Source organism: Heterodontus francisci, unplaced genomic scaffold (genome assembly GCF_036365525.1).
Source record: "Heterodontus francisci isolate sHetFra1 unplaced genomic scaffold, sHetFra1.hap1 HAP1_SCAFFOLD_209, whole genome shotgun sequence".
Classification (NCBI taxonomy): domain Eukaryota; kingdom Metazoa; phylum Chordata; class Chondrichthyes; order Heterodontiformes; family Heterodontidae; genus Heterodontus; species Heterodontus francisci.
In genome coordinates, this window is record NW_027140716.1 from 36,265 (window position 1) to 61,067 (window position 24,803).

Sequence of the window (24,803 nt, forward strand, 5' to 3'; positions counted from 1 at the left end):
TTCCTGTATAACATGCTCGAGGAGCTGACTGGCCTCCTCCGAATCTTGGGTAAAGGTTTTAAGGGGCTGAATTGCCTCCCACTATTCCTGTGTAACATTTTCGAGGGGCTTAGTGGCTTTATCCTGTTCCTGTGCAATATCCTGGAGGGGCTGAATGGCCTCCAACTGTTCCAGTATTGGAGGTTTCTGGGGGCGACTGGATCGACCCATGTCTCTACGTAGCAGACTCAAAGGAGAAGATGAGCAAACTCCTGTTCCTGTGCAATAGGTTCGAGTGGCTGAATGAAAATAACAAATAGGAGCAGCGTAGGCCATTCGGCCCTCAGTCCTGCTCCACCAGCAGAATGCTTCAGTAACCTCGCCCTCTGGGGAATTCACACACAAGCTGTCCTATCCCCCTGGCCTGGCTGCTATGCAATCGTATCCAGTGACACACCATGTGCTGATACCAACACTACACTAGCCTCTAAAGTTAACACAGTGCCAGTATCTGAGCTGGTGACTGTGAGTGATACTGTGGTGGGTTTACTCTTCCTCTTCCTCATGGCTGTTAGGAGGTTGAGAGACATCAGTTCATTTAAACTCCATATTTTAATACACAGGGCCCTGTTCTTTGCAGACAGAAAGAACATGTACAAACTTTGCGCTTGTTTCAGCTAAACAAAATAAGTGACAGCAATTCGCTCGTTCATCCCTCAGGGCAATGCCTTGACCAATCAGAGTCAAGCTGCCTGCTTTAAATTTCAAACAAAGCTTGTCAGTTAACTGTCAGTCAGCGTAAACTGGTGTTTTCTCCATGGTAACGCCTCTACCAATCAGAGTTCACTTTCCAACCAATCAGCACTGTCTTCTCAAACAGTTGTTCTCCCTTACTTTGGTTATTCTTGTGGATTGTCCTGATGAGTGCAAGACGAAAAGCTTGGACAAGATGTCTCCATTTTCAGTAATATTGAGATTAACTTTTTATTCCAGACTAATTGAATGAACTGAATTTAAATTCTCCAGCTGCTGTTCTGTGATTTAAATTGCAGTCTGTAGACCATGAATCTAGAGATGTAAATGTCTAATCCAGTAACATCAGCACTATGCTAGCATCCAATAACAGATAGATAATCAAACACCTCACACTGGTAGACACAGTGAAATACACTGAAGTGTTTCTAAATACAGAGAGCTGACAGACTACAGGAGGCCTCACAGTGTTGAACACAGTGATATACACAGAAATGTTTATAAGCACAGAGAGTGGATTGACCAGTGGAGACCTCATTCTGTTGGGACACAGTGAATTACACTGAAGTGTTTATAAACACAGGGAGCTGACAGACCAGGGGAGGCCTCACATTGTTGGGCATGGTGCAATATGGTGAAATCCATTGAAGTGTTTATAAACGCAGAGAGCTGGCAGACCAGGGGAGGCCTCACAGTGTTGGACACAGTGAAATACACTGCAATGTTTATAAACACTCTCATGGTCCTGTAGGTTTTTTCTCTCTCCAGGAAATATGTAGTGTGTCTTTAAGGCTTGCAAAGGATCAATACTGCTTTAAGAAACAGCAAGCCTCAGGAGTTAGAGAAAATGCTTTTTAGGTTGCCGTTGGATACAACCATTCGGAGACTGCAATTCAAAGGGTGCAATCTTCTTACCTTGGATAGAGCCACTTAGACTGAGCATCATGCGATACGTTTGTTACAATTGAGTTTTGAACTGGATTTTAGTTGGAGACAGTTTGTTCTAAGAGAACACGGACAGACAGCTAGTGTTAGCACCTGAAAAAAGAGCTCTCAGCCATTTAACCTGAAGGAAGAAAATTTCGTCTGTTTAATTATTTTTAAAAATAGCAAGCGAAAACAGAGATCTCTGGTAATTTAATCTGAAGGAAGGGAAGTTTCTGTGACAATCTTTTATCCCTCAAAACTCTGAAGTCAGATTGATTCTATTGAAAGTGTTTGCAAGTTGCTAATTGTTGAAATTTGCTGCAGCAGGAAAGCATCACTTACTGCTGGAATTAGACTATGGACTGTTCTACTGTTGAAGAACCTTATTTCCGCATGGGACGGCTGTGAGGACTTCCAGCAACATTGGATTGTAAATTTGCAAGGACTCTATTTTTTTTCTATTTTAAATGTTGTTTATATCTTCATTGTGTTTAAGAATTTAGTTTTTCTAATTAAACAGTTAATTTGTTGATTTAAAGACACCTGGTTTGTTTAGCCTCATTCAGGGGTTAATAGATAGTATAATTTAGCTGGGTCTTTCTTTAATTTGGAAATATTAAGATGATACATTAGGCGATCTGTGGAGGGATGGGATTGAATTAACAGTGCGTTTCTCCCACCACAATCAGAATTATATATTTTGTTTGGGAGCTTTGACTGGAGTTTTCGGTCACAATATATTAATTGGGTTTCTCACCCGGGATTTGAATAACATATTAATTAGGGATTTGCTGGAGATTTGAATTGGGTTTCTGGATTTGAATCGCAGTTGAATCATACTTAATTCGGTGGCTCGCATCTGGGATCGGAATCAGACAATTTTGGAGGGATTGGATTTGGAATCATAGTATCTACTTGTCTCTGGGATAACAAATTTAAATTGAGGTCCTGCAATTGGCATCATATTAATTGCTCTTGAATCTGGGATCATAACAATTCGAAACTCAATTGTTGGGATCTAAATCTGACCCCAATTACAAAGAAATTAAATGAACCAGGTCTCTTGTATAATAATGTACAGTCTATACCATTGTTATGGCATCAGTGGCTGTCACAGAGTTTTTGGGAAAGCAGAATGTTTCCCTGAGTGACTTGATAACTTTAACTAAGAACAAATCAAATTAAAATAAATTGGCAGCGAAATTGGGTTTGGGATTGAAATCAAGTGCCAAAAAAACAGAGATATTTGACATACTAGCTGAACATCTGGAACTGGCAGAAGATGATAATGATGATGATCATGATACAGATGAAGGACAATGCGAGGAACAGGAAAGGTACGAGAGTAATGCAGTGGAATTGGCTAGGATTCAGTTAGAAAATTTTTAAAAATTGGAGCTTCAACAGGAAAAAAGAAAAAGCAATAACCATAAGAAAACTTGAACTTCAGAGAGAGATTGAAAGATAAGAGAGGGAATTTAGGCTAAAAGTGATGGAACTAAGACAAAGGGGTAGTCTTAAATCCAGGAAAAATTCAGGTCAGGAAGAATCTGAATTTAGATCAAGATCCAGTGAGAAGTTGTTTAAATTTACACAGGCTCTATCTAAGTTTGAGGAAAGGGACGTAGAGGCATTTTTCATATATTTTGAAAAAATAGCCAAACAGATGAAATGGCCGAAAGAAAGCTGGACACTGCTTATGCAGGGCAGGCTGGTAGGCAGAGCTCATGAAGTTTATGCCATGCTTCCTGAAGAGGTTTCTGCAGATTAAAAAATGGCAAAAAAGTCTGTTGTCTCTGCATGTGAGTTAGTCCCTGAAGCTTACCGTCAGAAGTTTAGGAACTTACGGAGATTGACTGGGTAAACATATTTAGAATTTGAGAGGGTGAAGCAAATGACTTTTGTCCGTTGGATATGGGTATTAAAGATAGCAAACACATATGAGAACCTTCTCGAACTAATTCTCTTAGAAGAGTTCAAAAATGCCATTCCTACAGTAGGGAGAACTCATAAAGATAACCTGAAAGTTTTGAAAGCTAGGCAAGCAGCAGAGATTGCTGATGATTTTGAGCTTGTGAATAAGCCAACCTATTTTGTCTGTCACCCCCATAAACTCGAGAAGGATAGAAAGTGGGAGAGTGAAAGGAAGACAAGTAGCTGGGAACAAGAAGGAACAGCTGGAAATGCCCCAGGATCACCTCCTTAGGTCAGAAAGGAAGGTGCTGAGGGTAGAAGTGAGGTTTGCAAGCCAAAGTGTTATCATTGCAACAAAATGGGTCATCTTCGTTCAGAGTGCTGGAAATTGTGAGGTAAACCCATGGCGTTGTTGGGGTACATAAAGTTAGTGCAGAAGAAAAGACTCTGACTGAGAGTATAGCAGACCAGGCTATAGCTTTAACGACAGCTATGAATATGAAACCAGATACTAAAACTAAAAGGAGATTCCCTTTTTGATTCCCTAGCCAGCGGAAAAGCCCCTGGAAAGGACAGCATTACCCCTGAAATAATCAAGAGTGCCAAGCCTGCTATACTCTCAGCACTACATGAACTGCTATGCCTGTGCTGGGACGAGGGAGCAGTACCCCAGGACATGCGCGATGCCAACATCATCACCCTCTATAAAAACAAAGGTGACCGCGGTGACTGCAACAACTACCGTGGAATCTCCCTGCTCAGCATAGTGGGGAAAGTCTTTGCTCGAGTCGCTCTGAACAGGCTCCAGAAGCTGGCCGAGCGCGTCTACCCTGAGGCACAGTGTGGCTTTCGTGCAGAGAGATCGACTATTGACATGCTGTTCTCCCTTCGTCAGATACAGGAGAAATGCCGTGAACAACAGATGCCCCTCTACATTGCTTTCATTGATCTCACCAAAGCCTTTGACCTCGTCAGCAGACGTGGTCTCTTCAGACTACTAGAAAAGATCGGATGTCCACCAAAGCTACTAAGTATCATCACCTCATTCCATGACAATATGAAAGGCACAATTCAACATGGTGGCTCCTCATCAGAGCCCTTTCCTATCCTGAGTGGTGTGAAACAGGGCTGTGTTCTCGCACCCACACTTTTTGGGATTTTCTTCTCCCTGCTGCTTTCACATGCGTTCAAATCCTCTGAAGAAGGAATTTTCCTCCACACAAGATCAGGGGGCAGGTTGTTCAACCTTGCCCGTCTAAGAGCGAAGTCCAAAGTACGGAAAGTCCTCATCAGAGAACTCCTCTTTGCTGACGATGCTGCTTTAACATCTCACACTGAAGAATGCCTGCAGAGTCTCATCGACAGGTTTGCGTCTGCCTGCAATGAATTTGGCCTAACCATCAGCCTCAAGAAAACGAACATCATGGGGCAGGATGTCAGAAATGCTCCATCCATCAATATTGGCGACCACGCTCTGGAAGTGGTTCAAGAGATCACCTACCTAGGCTCAACTATCACCAGTAACCTGTCTCTAGATGCAGAAATCAACAAGCGCATGGGTAAGGCTTCCACTGCTATGTTCAGACTGGCCAAGAGAGTGTGGGAAAATGGCGCACTGACACGGAACACAAAAGTCCGAGTGTATCAGGCCTGTGTCCTCAGTACCTTGCTCTACGGCAGCGAGGCCTGGACAACGTATGCCAGCCAAGAGCGACGTCTCAATTCATTCCATCTTCGCTGCCTTCGGAGAATACTTGGCATCAGGTGGCAGGACTATATCTCCAACACAGAAGTCCTTGAAGCGGCCAACATCCCCAGCTTATACACACTACTGAGTCAGCGGCGCTTGAGATGGCTTGGCCATGTGAGCCGCATGGAAGATGGCAGGATCCCCAAAGACACATTGTACAGCGAGCTCGCCACTGGTATCAGACCCACCGGCCGTCCATGTCTCCATTATAAAGACGTCTGCAAACGCGACATGAAATCGTGTGACATTGATCACAAGTCGTGGGAGTCAGTTGCCAGCATTCGCCAGAGCTGGCGGGCAGCCATAAAGACAGGGCTAAATTGTGGCGAGTCGAAGAGACTTAGTAGTTGGCAGGAAAAAAGACAGAGGCGCAAGGGGAGAGCCAACTGTGCAACAGCCCCAACAAACAAATTTCTCTGCAGCACCTGTGGAAGAGCCTGTCACTCCAGAATTGGCCTTTATAGCCACTCCAGGCGCTGCTTCACAAACCACTGACCACCTCCAGGCGCGTATCCATTGTCTCTCGAGATAAGGAGGCCCAAAAGAAAGAATGAATATGAAACCAGATACTAAAACTAAAAGGAGTGTAGAAGTTAAGAATAAAATACCTGAGAGTTATAATGATTTTTTGTCAAAGGAGTAAATCCATATCCTGTAAGTGAGGCAGGAAAAACTATCATTATACTCAGGGACACAGGAGCAACCCAAACAATCTTACTGGCGAAAGATATGAGGTTTCAACCAGATAGTGCCTTGAATGCTAATGTTTTGGTTAATGGAATTGGCGGGGAGTATATACCTGTACCTTTGTATAAAGTATGCCTAGAAAGTGACTTAATATCTGGGATAGTAACTGTAGGTGTTGTCCACAGTTTACCAGTAAAGGGAATTGATCTACTCTGAGGAAATGATTCTGCTGGATCAAAAATATCAGTTTCCCCGATGGTTACAGGTGATCCAAGTGAAATTATGGAAATGGAGCAATTACAGGAGCAAGTTCCGGGAATATTTTCTGTGTGTGTAGTTGCCCGAGCAGTGGCTAAACAGGATCCATTATCGGAGGTAAAAGGGGCATCACAAATAGATAGCCAGACATCTAAAACTTCATTTGGGGATTTAGATAGTCCAAATGCGCTGTTTAATAGATCATCTATCATTGCAGCACAGCAAGCTGATCCAGAGATATACCGAATAGCACAGACGGCTCTGTCAGAAGCTGAGGTGAAAGGAGTTCTGGAAGGGTATTATATGACAAACGGAGTTTTGAGGAGGAAATTGAGGCCACCTCATAGGCCTGCCGATGAAGACTGAACAGTTGTTGAACAGATAGTGGTACCACCTAAATATCGACAGGGACTATTAAGGTGAGCACACGACATTCCTTTCACAGGACATAGGGGAATTCGGAAGGCCAAATCACACATAAGCCAACATTACTGCTGGCCAGGTCTTGCAAAGGAAGTGGGACAATTTTGTAGGGCCTGCCACACCTGTCAAATGGTGGGAAAATCACAACCTACCATAAAACGAGAACCTCTAGTTTCCATATCAGTGGTTGAGAAACCACATTACCGCAGGGAGGAGGATAAGCCAGTGCAGGTATGTCAGGTAATCGGGACTGTGGAGAAGGAAAAGGATAGTGAGGATGAGGCAGAAGCAGGCCTAGGAACTTCTCAGATTGAATCTCTAACTATCAGATTAGCAAATGCAAAATGGCGAGGAAAATTAATTAATAGACTTTTACACTTAGAGGCAAAACAACCTGAAGTCCTAACCAGGGTTTTCACAACGTTTCAAATAGTTTGTAGGGATAAGCCAGGATGTACAACCTTAGCCACACATGATGTGGATATAGGGGGAAACCATTCCTTTAAAACAACATCCTTGTTGCTTAGGTCCAGACAGACAGGCCCAAGTGGAAGCAGAGGTATAATGCATGCTGAAGGGAAGTTTAGTTGAACCTAGTCAGGACAGCTGGAATTCACAGATGAACATAGAACAGTACAGCACAGTACAGGCCCTTCGGCCCACGATGTTGTGCCGAACCTTTAACCTACTCTAAGATCAAACTAACTACCTACCCTTCATTCTACTATCATCCATGTACCTATCCAAGAGTCGCTTAAATGTCCCTAATGTATCTGCTTCTACCACCATCGCTGGCAGTGCATTCCACGCACCCATCACTCTCTGTGGAAAGAACCTACCTCTGACATCTCCCTGAAATCTTCCTCCAGTCACCTTAAAATTATGCCCCCTGGTGATAGCCCTTTCCACCCTGGGAAAAAGTCTCTGGCTATCCACTCTATCTATGCCTCGCATCATCTTGTACCCCTCTATCAAGTCACCTCTCATCCTTCTTCGCTCCAATGAGAAAAGCTCTAGCTCCCTCAGCCTTTCTTCATAAGACATGCCCTCCAGTCAAGGCAGCATCCTGGTAAATCTCCTCTGCACCCTCTCTAAAGCTTCCACATCCTTCCTATAATGAGGCGAAGAGAACTGAACACAATATTCCAAGTGTGGTCTAACCAGGGTTTTATAGAGCTGCAGCATAACCTCGTGGCTCTTCAACTCAAACCCCCTGTTAATGAAAGCCAACACACCATACGCCTTCTTAACAACCCTATCAACTTGGGTGGCAACTTTGAGCGATCTATGGACATGGACCCCAAGATCCCTCTGTTCCTCCACACTACCAAGAATCCTGTCTTTAAGCCTGTATTCTGCATTCAAATTCAACCTTCCAAAATGAATCACTTCACACTTTTCCAGGTTGAACTCCATCTGCCACTTCTCAGCCCAGCTCTGCATCCTGTCAATGTCCCGTTGCAATCTACAACAGCTTTCCACACTATCCACAACTCCAGCAATCTTCGTGTCATCGGCAAACTTGCTAACCCAGCCTTCCACTTCCTCATCCAAGTCATTTATAAAAATCACAAAGAGCAGAGGTCCCAGAACAGATCCTTGTGGAACACCACTGGTCACCGAGCTCCATGCTGAATACTTTCCATCTACTACCACCCTCTGTCTTCTATGGGCCAGCCAATTTTGTATCCAGACAGCCAGCTTTCCCTGCATCCCATGCCTCCTTACTTTCTGAATGAGCCTACCATGGGGAACCTTATCAAACGTCTTGCTAAAATCCATATACACCACATCCACTGCTCTTCCTTCATCAATGCGTTTTGTCACATCTTCAAAGAATTCAATAAGGCTTGTGAGGCATGACCTGCCCCTCACAAAACCATGCTGACTGTCTCTAATCAAACCATGCATTTCCAAATAATCATAAATCCTGTCTCTCAGAATCCTATCCAATAATTTGCCCACTACCAACGCAAGACTGACTGGTCTATAATTCCCAGGGTTACCCCTATTCCCTTTCTTGAACAAGGGAATAACATTTGCCACCCTCCAATCATCTGGTACTACTCCAGTGGACAGTGAGGACGCAAAGATCATCGCCAAAGGCGCGGCAATCTCTTCCCTCACTTCCCGTAATATCCTTGGGTATATCCCGTCTGGCCCCGGGGACTTATCTGTCCTCATATCATTCAAAATTTCCAGCACATCTCCCTCTTAACATCAACCTGCTTGAGAGTATCAGCCTGTTTCACGCTGTCCTCACAAACGACCAGGTCCCTCTCACTAGTGAATACTGAAGCAAAGTATTCATTCAGGACCTCCCCTACCTCCTCCGACTTCAGGCACAAGTTCCCTCCACTATCCCTGATCGGCCCTACCATCACTCTGGCCATCCTCTTGTTCCTCACATCAGTGTAGAATGCCTTGGGATTTTCCTTAATCCTACCCACCAAGACTTTTTCATGTCCCCTTCTAGCTCTCCCAAGTCCATTCTTCAGTTCCTTCCTGGCTACCTTGTAACCCTCTAGAGCCCTGTCTGATCCTTGCTTCCTCAACCTTAAGTAAGCTTCCTTCTTCCTCTTGACTAGCTGTTCCACATCTCTTGTCATCCAAGGTTCCTTCACCCTACCATCCCTTCTTTGCCTCATCGGGACAAACCTATCCAGCAGTCGCAGCAAGTGCTCCCTAAACAACCTCCACATTTCTGTCATGCAATTCCCTGAGAACATCTGTTCCCAATTTATGCTCCCCAGATCCTGCCTAATGGCATTGTAATTCCCCATCCCCCAATTAAATATTTTACCATCCCGTCTGCTCCTGTCCCTCTCCATGACTATAGTGAAGGTCAGAGAGTTGTGATCACTATCACCGAAATGCTCTCCCACTGAGAGATCTGCCACCTGGCCTGGTTCGTTGCCAAGCACCAAGTCCAACATAGCCTCCCCTCTAGTCAGCCTAACTACATATTGAGTCAGGAAACCTTCCTGGACACACCTGACAAAAACTGCTTCATCCAAACTATTTGCACTAAGGAGGTTCCAATCAATATTAGGGAAGTTGAAGTCACCCATGACAACAACCCTGTTACTTCTGCACCTTTCCAAAATCTGCCTCCCAATCTGTTCCTCCGTGTCTCAGTTGCTATTGGGGGTCTATAGAAAATTCCCAATAAAGTGATTGCTCCTTTCCTGTTTCTGACTTCCTCCCATAATGACTCAGTAGACAAACCCTCCTCGACGACCTCCCTTTCTGCAGCTGTGATACTATCCCTGATTAGCAATGCCACTCCCCCACCTCTTTTACCTCCCTCCCTATTCCTTTTGAAACATCGAAACCCCGGAACATCCATTCCTGCCCCTGTGATATCCAAGTCTCCGTAATGGCCACAACATTGTAGCTCCAAATACTGATCCATGCTCTAAGTTCATCACCCTTATTCCTGACACTTCTTGCGTTAAAATAGACACACTTCAACCCATCATACTGGCTGCAACTTTGCCCTGTCAACTGTCTAACCTTCCTCACAGACTCTCTGCACTCTGTATCTGCCAGTTCAACAGCTACCCCATCCACTGATCCGTAGCTCCGGTTCCCATCCCACTGCCAAACTAGTTTAAACCCTCCCAAAGAGCTCTAGCAAACCTCCCGCCCAGGATATTGGTGCCCCTCCAGTTCAGATGCAACCCGTCCTTCTTGTACAGGTCCCACCTTCCCCAGAAGGTATCCCAATGATCCACATATCTGAAGCCCTCCCTCCTACACCAGTTCTGTAGCCACGTGTTCAGCTGCACTCGCTCCCCGTTTCTAGCCTCACTAGCACGTGGCACCGGTATCAATCCTGAGATTACAACTCTGCTCGTCCTGCCTTTTAGCTTCCAACCTAACTCCCTGTATTCGCTTTTCAGGTCCTTATCCCTTTTCCTAGCTATGTCATTGGTACCGATGTGTACCACGACCTCTGGCTGCTCCCCCTCCCCCTTAAGAATCCTGTAGACTCGATCCGAGACATGCCTGACCCTGGCACCCGGGAGGCAACGTACCATCCGGGAGTGTCATTCCCAAACACAGAATCTCCTGTCTGTTCCTCTAACCATTGAATCTCCTATCACTATCGCTCTCCGATTCTCCCCCCCTTCTCTTCTGAGCCACAGAGCCAGGCTCAGTGCCAGAGACCTGGCCGCTGTGGCTTTCCCCTGGTAGGTTGTTCCCCTTCCCAACCGTATCCAAAATGGTATACTTATTATTGAGGGGAACGGCCACAGGGGATCCCTGCACTGTGCATCTATTCCCTTTCCCTCCCCTGACGGTCACCCAGCTACCTTTATCCTGTAACGTAGGTGTCACTACTTCCCTATAACTGCTCTCTATCATCCCCTTGATGTCTTCACCTGGTGGGTCAATTCAAACTTGCATAGATTCTAGAAAAGTCACTGTGGTAAAGAAGGCAGACTCCTACCCAAATTCCCATTTAAAGGACTGTAAGGACAGGCTGGGCAACACAATGTCTCTTAAAGAGGCAAATGTGTTGGAGGAAACCTGTCAAATTCCTTATTCCTGACACTTCTGCACTCTGTATCTGCCAGTTCAACAGCTACTCCATCCACTGATCCGTAGCTCTGGTTCCCATCCCATCCCAGGGTAACAAAAAACTCAGCTTCTGTTACATCAGAAAGGGTTTTTCAGTGTCAAGTGATGACACATAGGTTAAGGGGTACTCGAAAAAATTCTCAGATATTAGAAAACCCGGTAGTGGTCAGTGCCCTTAGCTGTGCAGCTCCACCTGGATGACGTGATGGACAATAGGGACACTTGGAGGGAAAACACAAAACAATTGGAAGACTGTGCTTGTAAATTTGAAATGGGTTAACTGGAACAACCTTTTGAAAATTCAAAGCCTAAATGTTCTGATGGAACTTGTTGCTGTAGTCTAAACATTTTTTTTAATAATGTGTATATCTGTAAATGCGTGGAAAAAAAAACAATTAAACTGAAGGAAGGGAAGTTAGACTGTGACAATCAATCTGATATCCCTCAAAAATTCTAAAGCCAGATTGATTAATTCAAAAGTGTTTACAAGTTGTTAATTGTTGAAATTCGCTGAAGGAAGGAAAGCATCACTTACTGCTGGAATTAAATGACGGACTGTTCGACTGTTGAAGAACCTTTCTTCCCCCATCGGACGGCTGTGAGGACTTTAAGCAACATTGGACTGTAAATTTGCAAGAACTCTATTTTTTTCTATTTTAAATGTTGTTTTAATCTTCATAGTGTGTAAGAATTTAGTTTTTCTAATTAAACAGTTAATTTGTTGATTTAAAGACACCCTCATACAGGGGTTATTAGATGGGACAACTTGGCTGGGTCTTTCTTTAATATGGAACGTTTAAACTGATCTGTGGAGGGACGGGATTGAAGTAACAGTGCGTTTCTCCCACCACAATCAGAATCGTATATTTTGCACAGGTAGATAAGATGGTTAGGAAGGCATATGGGATACTTGCCTTTATTAGCCGAGGCATAGAATATAAGAGCAGGGAGGTTATGATGGAGCTGTATAAAACACAAGTTAGGCCACAGCTGGAGTACTGTGTACAATTCTGGTCTCCACACGATAGCAAAGATGTGATTGCACTGGAGAGGGTGCAGAGGAGATTCACCAGGATGCTGCCTGGGCTGGAGAATTTCAGCTATGAAGAGAGACTGGATAGGCTAGGATTGTTTTCCTTAGAGCAGAGAAGACTGAGGGGGGCCTGATTGAGGTATACAAAATTATGAGAGGCATAAATAGGGTAGATGAGAAGAAACTTTTTCCCTTAGCAGAGGTGTCAATAACCAGGAGGCATCGATTTAAGGTAAGGGGCAAGAGGTTTAGAGGGGATTTGAGGAGAAAAATTTCACCCAGAGGGTGGTTGGAATCTGGAACACACAGCCTGAAGAGATGGCAGAGGCAGGAACTCTCACAACATTTAAGAAGTACTTAGATGAGCACTTGAAATGCCATAGCATACAAGGCTACGGGCCAAGTGCTGGAAAATGGGATTAGAATAGATAGGTGCTTGATGGCCGGCACAGACATGATGGGCCGAAGGGACTGTCTCTGCTGTATAACTCTATGACTCTATTTCCCTGGAAGTCATGTTTTATTTTTAACCAGTCTGCCATGTGGGATCTTGTCAAATGCTTTCTAATATCCATGTAGACTACATCAACTGCACTACACTTATCAATCTTGCTTGTTACTTCAAAAAAATTAAATCGAGTTGGTCAGACACAATTTTCCCTTCACTAATCCATGCTGACTATCTTTGATTAATCTTTGACCTTCTACCTGACAGTTCATCCTTTCTCTCAGAATTTATTCCAATAATTTGCCTCCTACTGAGGTTAGACTGACTGGCCTGTAATTATTCGGTCTTTTTGAACTAAGGTACAATGTTAGCAGTCCTCTAATCCTTCGGCACCACACCTGTATCCGGTGAGGACTAAAAATGATAGTCAGACAAAGAACAAAGAATAGTACAGCACAGGAACAGGCCATTCGGCCCTCCAAGCCTGCGCCGATCTTGATGTCTGCCTAAACTAAAACCTTCACTTCCGGGGTCCGTATCCCTCTATTCCCATCCTATTCATGTATTTGTCAAGATGCCTCTTAAACGTCTCTATGGTACCTGCTTCCACCATCTCCCCCGGCAACAAGTTCCAGGCACTCACCACCCTCTGTGTAAAGAACTTGCCTCGCACATCCCCTCTAAACCTTGCCCCTCTCACCTTAAACCTATGTCCCCTAGTAACTGACTCTTCCACCCTGGGAAAAAGCTTCTGACTATCCACTCTGTCCATACCGCTTATAACTTTGTAAACCTCTATCATGTCGCCCCTCCACCTCCGTCGTTCCAGTGAAAACAATCCGAGTTTATCCAACCTCTCCTCATAGCTAATGCCCTCCAGACCAGGCAACATCCTGGTAAACCTCTTCTGTACCCTCTCCAATGCCTCCACGTCCTCTGGTAGTGTGGCGACCAGAATTGCACGCAATATTCTAAGTGTGGCCTAACTAAAGTTCTGTACAGCTGCAGCATGACTTGCCAATTTTTATACTCTATGCCCCGACCGATGAAGGCAAGCATGCTGTATGCCTTCTTGACTACCTTATCCACCTGCATTGCCACTTTTAGTGACCTGTGAACCTGTACGCCCAGATCGCTCTGCCTGTCAATACTCCTCAGGGTTCTGCCATTTACTGTATACTTCCCACCTGCATTAGACCTTCCAAAATGCATTAAACGCCATCTGCCATTTCTCCACCCAAGTCTCCAACCGATCTATATCCTGCTGTATCCTCTGACAATCCTCATCATTATCCGCAACTCCACCAACCTTTGTGTCGTCTGCAAACTTACTAATCAGACCAGCTACATTTTCCTCCAAATCATTTATATATACTACAAACAGCAAAGGTGCCAGCACTGATCGCTGTGGAACACCACTAGTCACATCCCTCCATTCAGAAAAGCACCCTTCCACTGCTACCGTCTGTCTTCTATGACCAAGCCAGTTCTGTATCCATCTTGCCAGCTCCCCTCTGATCCCGTGTGACTTCACCTTTTGTATCAGTCTGCCATGAGGGACCTTGTCAAAGGCTTTACTGAAGTCCATATAGACAACATCCACTGCCCTTCCTTCATCAATCATCTTTGTCACTTCCTCAAAAAACTCAATCAAATTAGTGAGACACGACCTCCCCTTCACAAAACCATGCTGCCTCTCGCTAATAAGTCCATTTGTTTCCAAATAGGAGTAAATCCTGTCCCGAAGAATCCTCTCTAATAATTTCCCTACCACTGACGTAAGGCTCACCGGCCTATAATTCCCTGGATTATCCTTGCTACACTTCTTAAACAAAGGAACAACATTTGCTATTCTCCAGTCCTCTGGGACCTCACCTGTAGCCAATGAGGATGCAAAGATTTCTGTCAAGGCCCCAGCAATTTCTTCCCTTGCCTCATTCAGTATTCTGGGGTAGATCCCATCGGGCCCTGGGGACTTATCAACCTTAATGCTTTGCAAGACACCCAACACCTCCTCCTTTTTGATAATGAGATGACTGAGACTATCTACACTCCCTTCCCTGGGCTCATCATCCACCAAGTCCTTCTCCTTGGTGAACACTGATGCAAAGTACTCATTTAGCACCTCGCCCATTTCCTCTGGCTCCACACATAGATTCCCTTCTCTGTCCCTGAGTGGGCCAACCCTTTCCCTGGTTACCCTCTGCTATTTCCTCCCTCGCTTCTTTTCAGAGCTTGGGGTGCATTTCATCCAGCCCTGGTGATTTATCCACTTTCAAGAATGTTAAACCGATTAATATTTCCTCTTTCCCTATGTTTATCACACCCAATATGTCACACTCCTCCTCCTTAACTGCAATAACTGCTTCATTCCCCACTTTTGTGAAGACAGACGCAAAGTATTCATTAAGAACCATACCAATATCTTCCACTCCTACACGTAGGTTACCTTTTTGGTCTTTTATGGGCCCTACTCTCTCCTTAGTTATCATCTTACTCTTAATGTAATGATAAAACATCTTTGGGTTCACCTTGATTTGGTTGCCAATATTCTTTCATGCCCACTCTTTGTTTTCCTAATTTCCTTTTTGATTTCACTGCTCCACTTTCCATACTCCACTCGGCTTTCTGTCGTATCGAGTTCTTGGTGTCGGACATAAGCTTTCCTTTTCTGCCTTATCTTACCCTGTAGGCTCCTTGTGTGCCAACTGTGCAACAGCCCCAACAAACAAATTTCTCTGCAGCACCTGTGGAAGAGCCTGTTACTCCAGAATTGGCCTTTATAGCCACTCCAGGCGCTGCTTCACAAACCACTGACCACCTCCAGGCGCGTATCCATTGTCTCTCGAGATAAGGAGGCCCAAAAGAAAGGCTCCTTGACATCCAGGGGGCTCTAGATTTAACCCTTCCATCCTTTTTTCTTTGTGGGAACATGTTTACTCTGAACCACTTGAGTCTCCCCTTTGAATATCCAATTCAGTCTCGTTACTAAATATATTCTATCATGAGGGAATAAACTTACTGTCGTAATCTGTTTGTTCATTTTTGTTGAAATAAATGTTGAATAATGTTGCAACCTCAATATTCCCACGGCGATCCCACAGGATATAAATTAAATGCAGTGGGAATACATCATAGCAGAGTTTAATACAGCGGGATTGTTTGCAGTACAAAGGGGTAGATCACTTCACACAGAGAATGCATCGACCATTTGACATTACTGAGAAAATATATTATCCGATCCTTGCCATCATCGGCGTTCCTGGTAAGTGACTATACCGTTTGAAGTTGTGTAAATCTGTATGTGAACTGGTCTCTGGAATTAGTCTGTTGTTGATGAGGTTGCACGCTGGTCACCATTATACAGACACCCGATGAGTGACATAATTTCTATGAATAGCAAATCAGAAACTCCATTGCTGTTACAACTTTCTGTTTAAGTCACATGGCCAAGTTAAACTACCAAATTTAGAGCAATCATGTAGAATCTTGTCCCCGCACTTAGTGCTGGCAACTGTCGTGGACATTTGTAATGGGAGTATCTTTAACTGTCGAATTGGACTGAATCTGGGTCACTAACTGGAATGATTCGATGAATAAGCTGGTTCTATTTTGAAATTGCTGTCTTACATGACTGGTATCTCCACTCCATGGAGCTCCCTCTCTGTTTAACAGATGTCATATCTGGCAAACGGGAAGATTTTTCTTGTTGGTGGCAGATGTTTGGTTATAAGTATATGAAGTGAAATGCATTGATATTGCTGTATCCTATTGAACTGCTCCAAGTGAAATGGATATTTACCATTTACAAATGTTTAAAAAGAATGATCACCTCGACAGCATTCAAATCCCCTGTACACTGACTTATTATTACCCTGAGTATAGTTACTGTAAACACTTTCGTTATTTTAGTGCTGATTAATCACCTTTCCCCAAGACGGTCCAGAAATGTTGTCGGTCATGAGTGCTAATTTTTATTATCTTGCTATTCACAGGATGAATATTGAGCTATGATTACTGAATCATCCACTTCTGTAAGTGATTCAGTTTTGATGGATCAGTTGTCATCAGTGATTCAGGACCTTTACCCATGTAACCTGTACCAAGTTCTGCCCTTGGCTGAATGAGGTGTGTCCCTGTGAGGAGGGGCATCTATAACCGAGGAACAGATATATCCAGTTTTCATAACACAGCGATCAGATAAAGGGCAGTAAATAATCACATTATAAACTGTTGATAATGGAACAAATAGAGCACTTCTCTCAGTTCTGGTACCACCTTGGTTAAAATAGTTACACTTTCTCTAGTGTATCTATACCCTTTTTGTAATATGGAGACGAGAACTGTACACAGGGCGGCACAGTGGCGCAGTGGTTAGCACCGCAGCCTCACAGCTCCAGGGACCCGGGTTCAATTCCAGGTACTGCCTGTGTGGAGTTTGCAAGTTCTCCCTGTGTCTGCGTGGGTTTTCGCCGGGTGCTCCGGTTTCCTCCCACAACCAAAGACTTGCAGGTGATAGGTAAATTGGCCATTATAAATTTCCCCTAGTGTAGGTAGGTGATAGGGAATATAGGATTACTGTAGGGTTAGTATAAATGGGTGGTCGTTGGTTGGCACAGATTCGGTGGGCCGAAGGGCCTGTTTTAGTGCTGTATCTCTAAATAAATAAATAAAACAGCACGCTAAGTGTTATAAAACACATGTTCTATTTAGCTCTTTGATTTTTCAATTTCGTCCTGCTAGAAATGAACTCCAGTGATATATTTGCATTTTTATGGCCCTGTTAACCTTTGTTGCTACTTCAAACGATTTGTAAATCGCCACCCCTGAACCCTTTTCCCTTCGACCCCGTTCAGACGCTTCTTCTCCAGGGAGTATTTGGGAAGCTTGTTCTTCCAACTAATATTCAGCACCTCACCCTTAGTTATATTGAAATTAATTTGCTATTTTGATGGTGCATTTTTTTTATTTGTAATGATATATTGTTGCATTCTTCCTCTGTATTAACTCGAATCTCTGTTTGGATTGGTCTGCAAATTTTGAAATTGTGCTTTAGTTTCCTGTGTCCATGCGATTTATGTAAATGGTGAACAAATATATTTCCATCACTGCTCCACGTGAAACACCTTCCACCAATCTGAGTAAAGACCTTTAACCCCTACTTCCTGTTTTCTGTTTCTGCAGCCAACTTGCTGTCCATGGTGCTGCATGCCCCTAACTGCACTTGTTCTGAGATTAGTCATGAGTCTCCTGTCCAGTCCATTATTGAAAACCTTTAGATAATTGAAGTATATTACATATACTATATTGCACTTATCTACTCTTTCTGATATACTTATTCAAAGATTTCAATAGGTTGGTCAAGTATGACCTTCCTTTTGGAATGCTATCAACATCATCGGGGCTACCATTGACCAAAAACTGAACTGGAGTAGCCATATAAATACCGTGGCTACAAGAGCAGGTCAGAGGCTAGGAATCACCTCCTGTCTCCCCAAAGCCTGTCCACCATCTACAAGGCACAAGTCAGGAGTGTGATGGAATACTCTCCACTTGCCTGGATGGGTGCAGCTCCAACAACACTCAAGAAGCTCGACACCATCCAGGACAAAGCAGCCTGCTTGATTGGCACACCATCCACAAACATTCACTCCCTCCACCACCGATGCACAGTGGCAGAAGTGTGTACCATCTACAAGATGCACTGCAGCAACGCACCAAGGCTCCTTCGACAGCACCTTCCGAACACGCGACCTCTACCACCTAGAAGGACAAAGGCAGCAAATACATGGGAACACCACCACCTGCAAGTTCTCCTCCAAGTCACACACCATCCTGACTTGCAACTATTTCACCGTTCCTTCACGGTCACTGGGTCAAAATCCTGGAACTCCCTTCCTAACAGCACTGTGGGTGTCCCTACCTCACATGGACTGCAGTGGTTCAAGAAGGCAACTCACCACCACCTTCTCAAGGGCAATTAGAGATGGGCAATAAATGCTGGCCTGGCCAGCGATGCCCACATATCATGAATAATAATTTTAAAAATGTGCTAATTACTCAATTATATTATGTGGTTCTAGATGTTTTCCTGTTACATCTTTAAGTATGAATTCCATTATCTTTCCTACATTGCCATGATGCTAACTAGTGTATAGTTCTTTGGACTTGTGCGGTTTCTGTGGTAGGTACAAGACTCACATTTGCTGTCCGTCAGTCCTCTGACACTATTGGCTATTCTGATGATAATGAAGAAACAGACAATTGTGTCTCTGTTATCTCTTCACTAGCTTTTTTAGTACGTGTGGGCGCAATTCATCTGGACCAGAGAATTTACCGTTTCTTTGATTACTTTATCGAATATCCCTCCCCTTTCTACATTAAACATCTTGGAGGTTATTTTGGTAAATGTATTCACAATTATATGTTAGTTAAGTTCCTCCTCTCAAAGACCTCTCTACCTGCTTCAGGCTTTGAATCCTCATCCACGGTTTCATTTTCCTCCTACTTGTCTCACAACACCAGAGACTCCTTTCCTTCTGAGCTCGGGGCTCTGCTCTGGAAGTCGGTTTACATTTCTGGCCATGCATTTTTCCCCTCTCTTGTCCAAAGTCCAGTAAACCCAAGCTGTTGCTAAACTCACAGTGGATAGGATCTTGCGTGACAGACAACATGAGGCCGTTTCCTGTCCAGTTTCCCTCCACTAGCTTCTGCTGGTTCATTCCGAGGACCCCATTTGAAATTGCTTAGTTTTGTTTAATTCACCCGCCATTTTTGCTGGAGCTCCTCTCTTGCTCAGTGGCTCTGGCATGGGAATGAAAACCCTCATTGGTTCATGATCCTGACCCATGCCCAGGTACCCTGTTATAAAGTGTAGGTGTGTGGAGTTTGTTTGTAAACCGGGGGATATTTCACACTCACATGGAGTCACTATGTGAGTTGTACGGGTCCTAGCTATGTTGCCTTTGTGTAGGATATGCAAACCATTCTTTGCTTCAATCCTGCTCAGGCCCCCTCCTTCACACAGTTTTACCAGTACTTTGATGACTGTGCTCTTGTCATTTCCTTGTTTTGCCTTGAACTGGAACATTTAATCAACTTTGCTTCTAATTTCCGTCCTTCCCTCGCCTTCGCATTGTCCATCTCTGACATTTCCCTTCTCTTGCTGGACTTCTCTACCTCCAGTTCATGGGATTGACTGTCCACCAATATCTACTACAATCCCACAACTCCCTTGATTATTCTTCTACCCACCTCTCTTCCTGGAAAGGTGCTGTTCCATTCTCCCAGTTTTCCCACCTTGGTTCCATCTGTTCTGATGATGCTACCTTCCACAGCAGTGCTTTGAAATGCCTTCATTATTCTTTAACCGAGGATTCCCCTCCACTATGGTTAGCAGGGCCCTTGACCGTGTCCATCCCATTTCTCACTTTACTGCCTTCACTCCTCCCCCTCCCTGCCAGGACAAGGACAAAGTTTCCCTTGTCCTCACTGTCCACCCCTCCAGCCTTCACATTTAACGCATCATCCTCCAGTGTTTATGCCAGATCCAACTACGTTTACCACAAACCATATGTAATATCGTCCCGTTCTGATGAAAGGCTACTGGTCGGAAATTATAACACTGATTTTTGCTCCACAGATGCTGCCTGTTGCAACATCCCTCTATTTTGATCAGATTTACAGCAGTTTCAGTCTCCCCGCTCATTGAGAAACTGTGGTCCACTCAATTACCTCCAATATCTACTCCCATTCCTAGAGCACTTTTTTAGATTAGAGATACAGCACTGAAACAGGCCCTTCGGCCCACCGAGTCTGTGCCGACCATCAACCACCCATTTATACTAATCCTACACTAATCCCATATTCCTACCAAACATCCCCATCTGTCCCTATATTTCCCTACCACCTACCTATACTAGTGACAATTTATAATGGACAATTTACCTACTAACCTGCAAGTCTTTTGGCAGGAAACCGGAGCACCCGGAGAAAACCCCACGCAGACACAGGGAGAACTTGCAAACTCCACACAGGCAGTACCCAGAATCGAACCCGGGTCCCTGGAGCTGTGAGGCTGCAGTGCTAACCACTGCGCCACTGTGCCACCACTGTGCTTCGATATCTCACTCCCAGTTTGAGCTCTCTATCTTCGACCCTCTACAAACTTTTACACTGAAGCTCAATGAGGAACAACACCAGAGTTTTTGATTAGGCATTTTATTGTCTGTTGCATTCAATACCGAGAGCAAAAGCATCAGATTGTACCCATTGCTCCCACATTCTCCGGCGGCCGATGCTGTTATTGGAGCATAGCTACACCAGAGCCACAGGGAGAGGTGGGGGTGTGGGCTTGTGCTTGATGTGGGGTTCGCCTATTGGTACACAGTTGGCAGGCTGGTCCACACCCCTGGGGTCCACCCACCATTCTCTGTTACTTTTTCAGGCTACTGGAATCTTCTCCTTTCTGTCAGATTTTCCATTCTCCCCTCTTCCTCTATGATTTCGCTGTAACCATCTACACATCCGCTGGGCCTATCTTCCATTTCGTTAACTGCTCCATTTGCCTTACATCATCATCCCGTTCGTCACTCCATCACTCTTGCTCTCCACCTGATCACAGACCTAATTCTGTCATCCCTCTCTCCCCCACTTTTCATCGCCTCTATCATTGATTTAAAACTGTTAATCTGTAATATCGTCCCGTTCTGATGAAAGGTTACTGACCCGAAATGTTAACTCTGATTCTCGCACCACAGATGCTGCCTGACCTGTTGTACCCGTACCCCTTTACTTCAGTTCTTGGACTTTGGGAATTTCAATAACAAAATTGCACAGGAGACAGGGTTTGGCTTAACCACAAATTTGTTTATTTAAACAAAACAAAACCTTCCTAACACCCTGTTACAAAGACCTCTAAACTAATTTAAACCTTTTCGGGAAAAAAATCCACTGGCAAAACCCTACGTTTCTGCTCTACGTTCACTCAATTCAAAACCCAAACCCTCCCAGGATTTGGTTGCTACACTTGAAATTGTTTTAAAACTCTCAGCCCCAAATACCCCTTGGATTTGGCTGATAACTTACATCCTCCACGCGGCTGGGCCTTCCGGTGAGAATTTTATAGGTCCACGAGCCAGGTTGACTGTTCCTGACCCTCCTTCTCGACTGCAGCCCCCACAGTACAAACCCCTTCAAGATTTGACTGAAAAACTTACAATCACCCACACGGCTGGTCATTACCAATCTTGATTGTAGGCCTGGACCTGAGATGACCAGTCCCTGTCCTTCTTCACATAACTGCAGCGCCAAGCCCTTCGATCTTGTCCTTTCTATGATGATCCTTATTGAAATATCATGAACACATCTCCTGAGGTCATCCTGCTGGATGGTCAGCAATTAGCATCTTTTAATCTCTTTCCTCTGTTACCTGCCTGGTCCAGACAGATCCATTTAGTGCTGATGTTATTTCCCTGACCAAGAACAATGAACTCCACCAAGGTGAGGTATTCCAGGCTCCAGAGCTGATATACATGAAAAGGTTTCTCTCCTGTCTTGACAGGGGTGAATGCTGTGATCTGGGGCTGGTTAGTTGCAACAATGGCCTCCCCAATCACTTAACATGATGGCAGTTATCCTGTGTCACTATTATGATAATGTCCCAAATTCCAGTCCTTTAACAGTATCAGTTCTGTTGGAATGTTTGAATTTGACCCATTGAATGCGGCCTGTCTCTGTGTGATTTGTGGTGAGTTTTGGTTCTCATTCACAGTACTGTTGTCCCTGGGGGTTGGGGTTCCTTCCTCATACTCCACAAAGTCCAGTTTTAATGTCCAGTTGGGGGGGGGGGGGGAGGAATTCCGATTCCACACTGCTGACTGTTGCAACATACTCCTATTTTTAACAGATTTACAGCAGTTGCAGTATTTTGTTATTACTCAACTACTTTAGGCCTGGTTATTAATAGGAGTGGGAGAGGAGTTTCTATTATCCTGAACAGGTTCTGTGCCCTGACCACAGCCTGATTGACAGGCTTGGCTTTGAGCCAGGCATGAGGGGGTCTTCAGAGTAGGCCTCAGGTTGGAACCAAGACGATGGGATATGGGATGGTGGGGTGCTGCCTGATATCGGGGGTTGGGGGAGTGGGAGAGAGTGGCGACAATGCCAATCGTTGCATTGTCGACTCCCACTCTCGGGGAGTGTTCTACTCAACTGGAGCGAGGTCTGACTTCAGGGAAGGGGAGGGGGATTGTCAAATCCATGACCCAATGGGGGGACCCAATGTCAGGAGCATCTGAAACTGGAGCTGGGTACAGGGAGGAGTTCTGATTCCGGGAGAACATCCAATCCTGGGAGTTGTTTGATTCTGGAAATGGATCCCATCTGGGGGGCACATCTGATCCTTGCGGGAGTAGGGGGTATGATCCTGGGGGAGTGACAAATCCCAAAGGCATCCAATCCAGGGAGGGGGGCCCAATTCTAAGGGGTCCGATCCCAGGGGGTGTTTGATCCTGGGGCAGGGGGTCTGATCCCAGGATGGTCTGATTCTGGAGGGGGAGGTAGACAGTTCCTATCACCAACTCCGGGTGTGTTTGTCTGGGATGTGATGTGTTATGGAGAAACACAGCCAGCCATAGTTAAAGCTGTAAAACTGATGAAATAAGAAATTTCCAGTATAATTAAAACATTTAAATTTCCAACCCACCTCCTGGCAGCAGCTGACTGCACATCCCCTGACCAGAAAGTTAATCCCAAAAGTGGGCTAGTTGGAGGCATTGAGATTTTTAAATTTTAAGCTTTAACCCACACCCAAACCAGCCGTTTTGGTGCTTAAACCCATCCCCTACTCTCTGTGTCAGACACGGAGAATGTTTGATCAGTAATTTCCAGTTTCTTTTCTCTTCTCTCTCTTACAGTTAATTTACTGGCGATTGTGATCCTGTCCCGGGGAAAGTGCGGACTCTCCACCTGTACCACTCGCTACCTGGTGTCCATGGCAATAGCAGATCTAATGGTCATTATCACTGAGGTTGTACTGTACCGGACGATTTATTATTATTTCCCAGGTTCTTTCCTGGACATCACCCCTGTGTGTAGTGTTAATGTCGTCCTGCTCTGTGCAGCCACTGACTGTTCAGTCTGGTTCACCGTCACTTTCTCCTTTGATCGATTTGTGGCCATTTGTTGCCAGAAGCTGAAAACTAAATATTGCACCGAGAAAACAGCGACTGTGATTCTTGCAACAACCTGCATTCTGCTCTGTTTAGAAAATGTTCCCATGTATTTTGCACTCGAACCTGGAGAGATAATCAACAATGCACCGTGGCTCTGTTATCCAAAGTCAAGCTATTTCACTGAGCCCGGATGGGTGGGATTTGACTGGTTTGACAAAGTTTTAACCCCATTGCTCCCATTCGCTTTAATTCTGTTGCTCAACGCACTGACAGTCAGACACATTTTAGTGGCCTGCCAAGTACGTAAGGGACTGAGGGGTCAGAGCAAGGGAGAGAATCGTAGTGACCCAGAGATGGAGAGCAGAAGGAAGTCTGTGATTTTACTCGTCACCATTTCCGGCAGCTTTATACTTCTGTGGTTGGTGTATGTTATGGACTTCATATACCATAACATTCCGGGAACAGATAACGGTGATTACAATAATTCTAAATTTATATTTCGGCGAGTCGGATTGATGCTGATGAATTTAAGTTGCTGCACAAACACATTTATTTATGGGGCAACTCAGTCCAAGTTCAGAGAACAGCTCAAGAGTGCAGTGAAATATCCGGTTACATCATTTATTCAATTAATGAATAAACAAAACAACTGAGGGCAGCCCAGATTCAGGTCCCAGTATTTCCAGAGCATCAATGTAATATTTATCCCCAATTGGCAAGATGTTACCTACAGCTGGATGACCCGAAATACACTGGAGGGGGTGCTGGTGGAATGGGAGGTTCGCATGGTCACACACGCAGAAGTGCAGCGCACCCAGCAATGGCCTTTGGAGGACCAGATGAAAAGGGGGCAGGAAGAGAGTCAGAGCG

General features: G+C 44.7%; 1 protein-coding gene across 1 annotated transcript; it reads left to right on the top strand.

Annotated features, from left to right (window-relative positions):
• Positions 1 to 15,957: 15,957 nt before the first annotated feature.
• On the top strand, positions 15,958 to 24,586 carry LOC137360544 (probable G-protein coupled receptor 139). Its single transcript, XM_068025948.1, has 2 exons — positions 15,958 to 16,024; positions 23,676 to 24,586. The coding sequence occupies exons 1-2, from the start codon at positions 15,958 to 15,960 to the stop codon at positions 24,584 to 24,586; spliced, it is 978 nt and encodes a 325-aa protein (XP_067882049.1).
• The last annotated feature ends 217 nt before the right edge of the window (positions 24,587 to 24,803 follow it).

Coding starts and splice junctions, on each gene's coding strand:
- LOC137360544 (XM_068025948.1), top strand. CDS start 15,958: ATGCATCGACCATTTGACATTACTGAGAAAATATATTATCCGATCCTT. Junction 16,025..23,675: donor TGCCATCATCGGCGTTCCTG/GTAAGTGACTAT, acceptor TCTCTCTTACAG/TTAATTTACTGGCGATTGTG.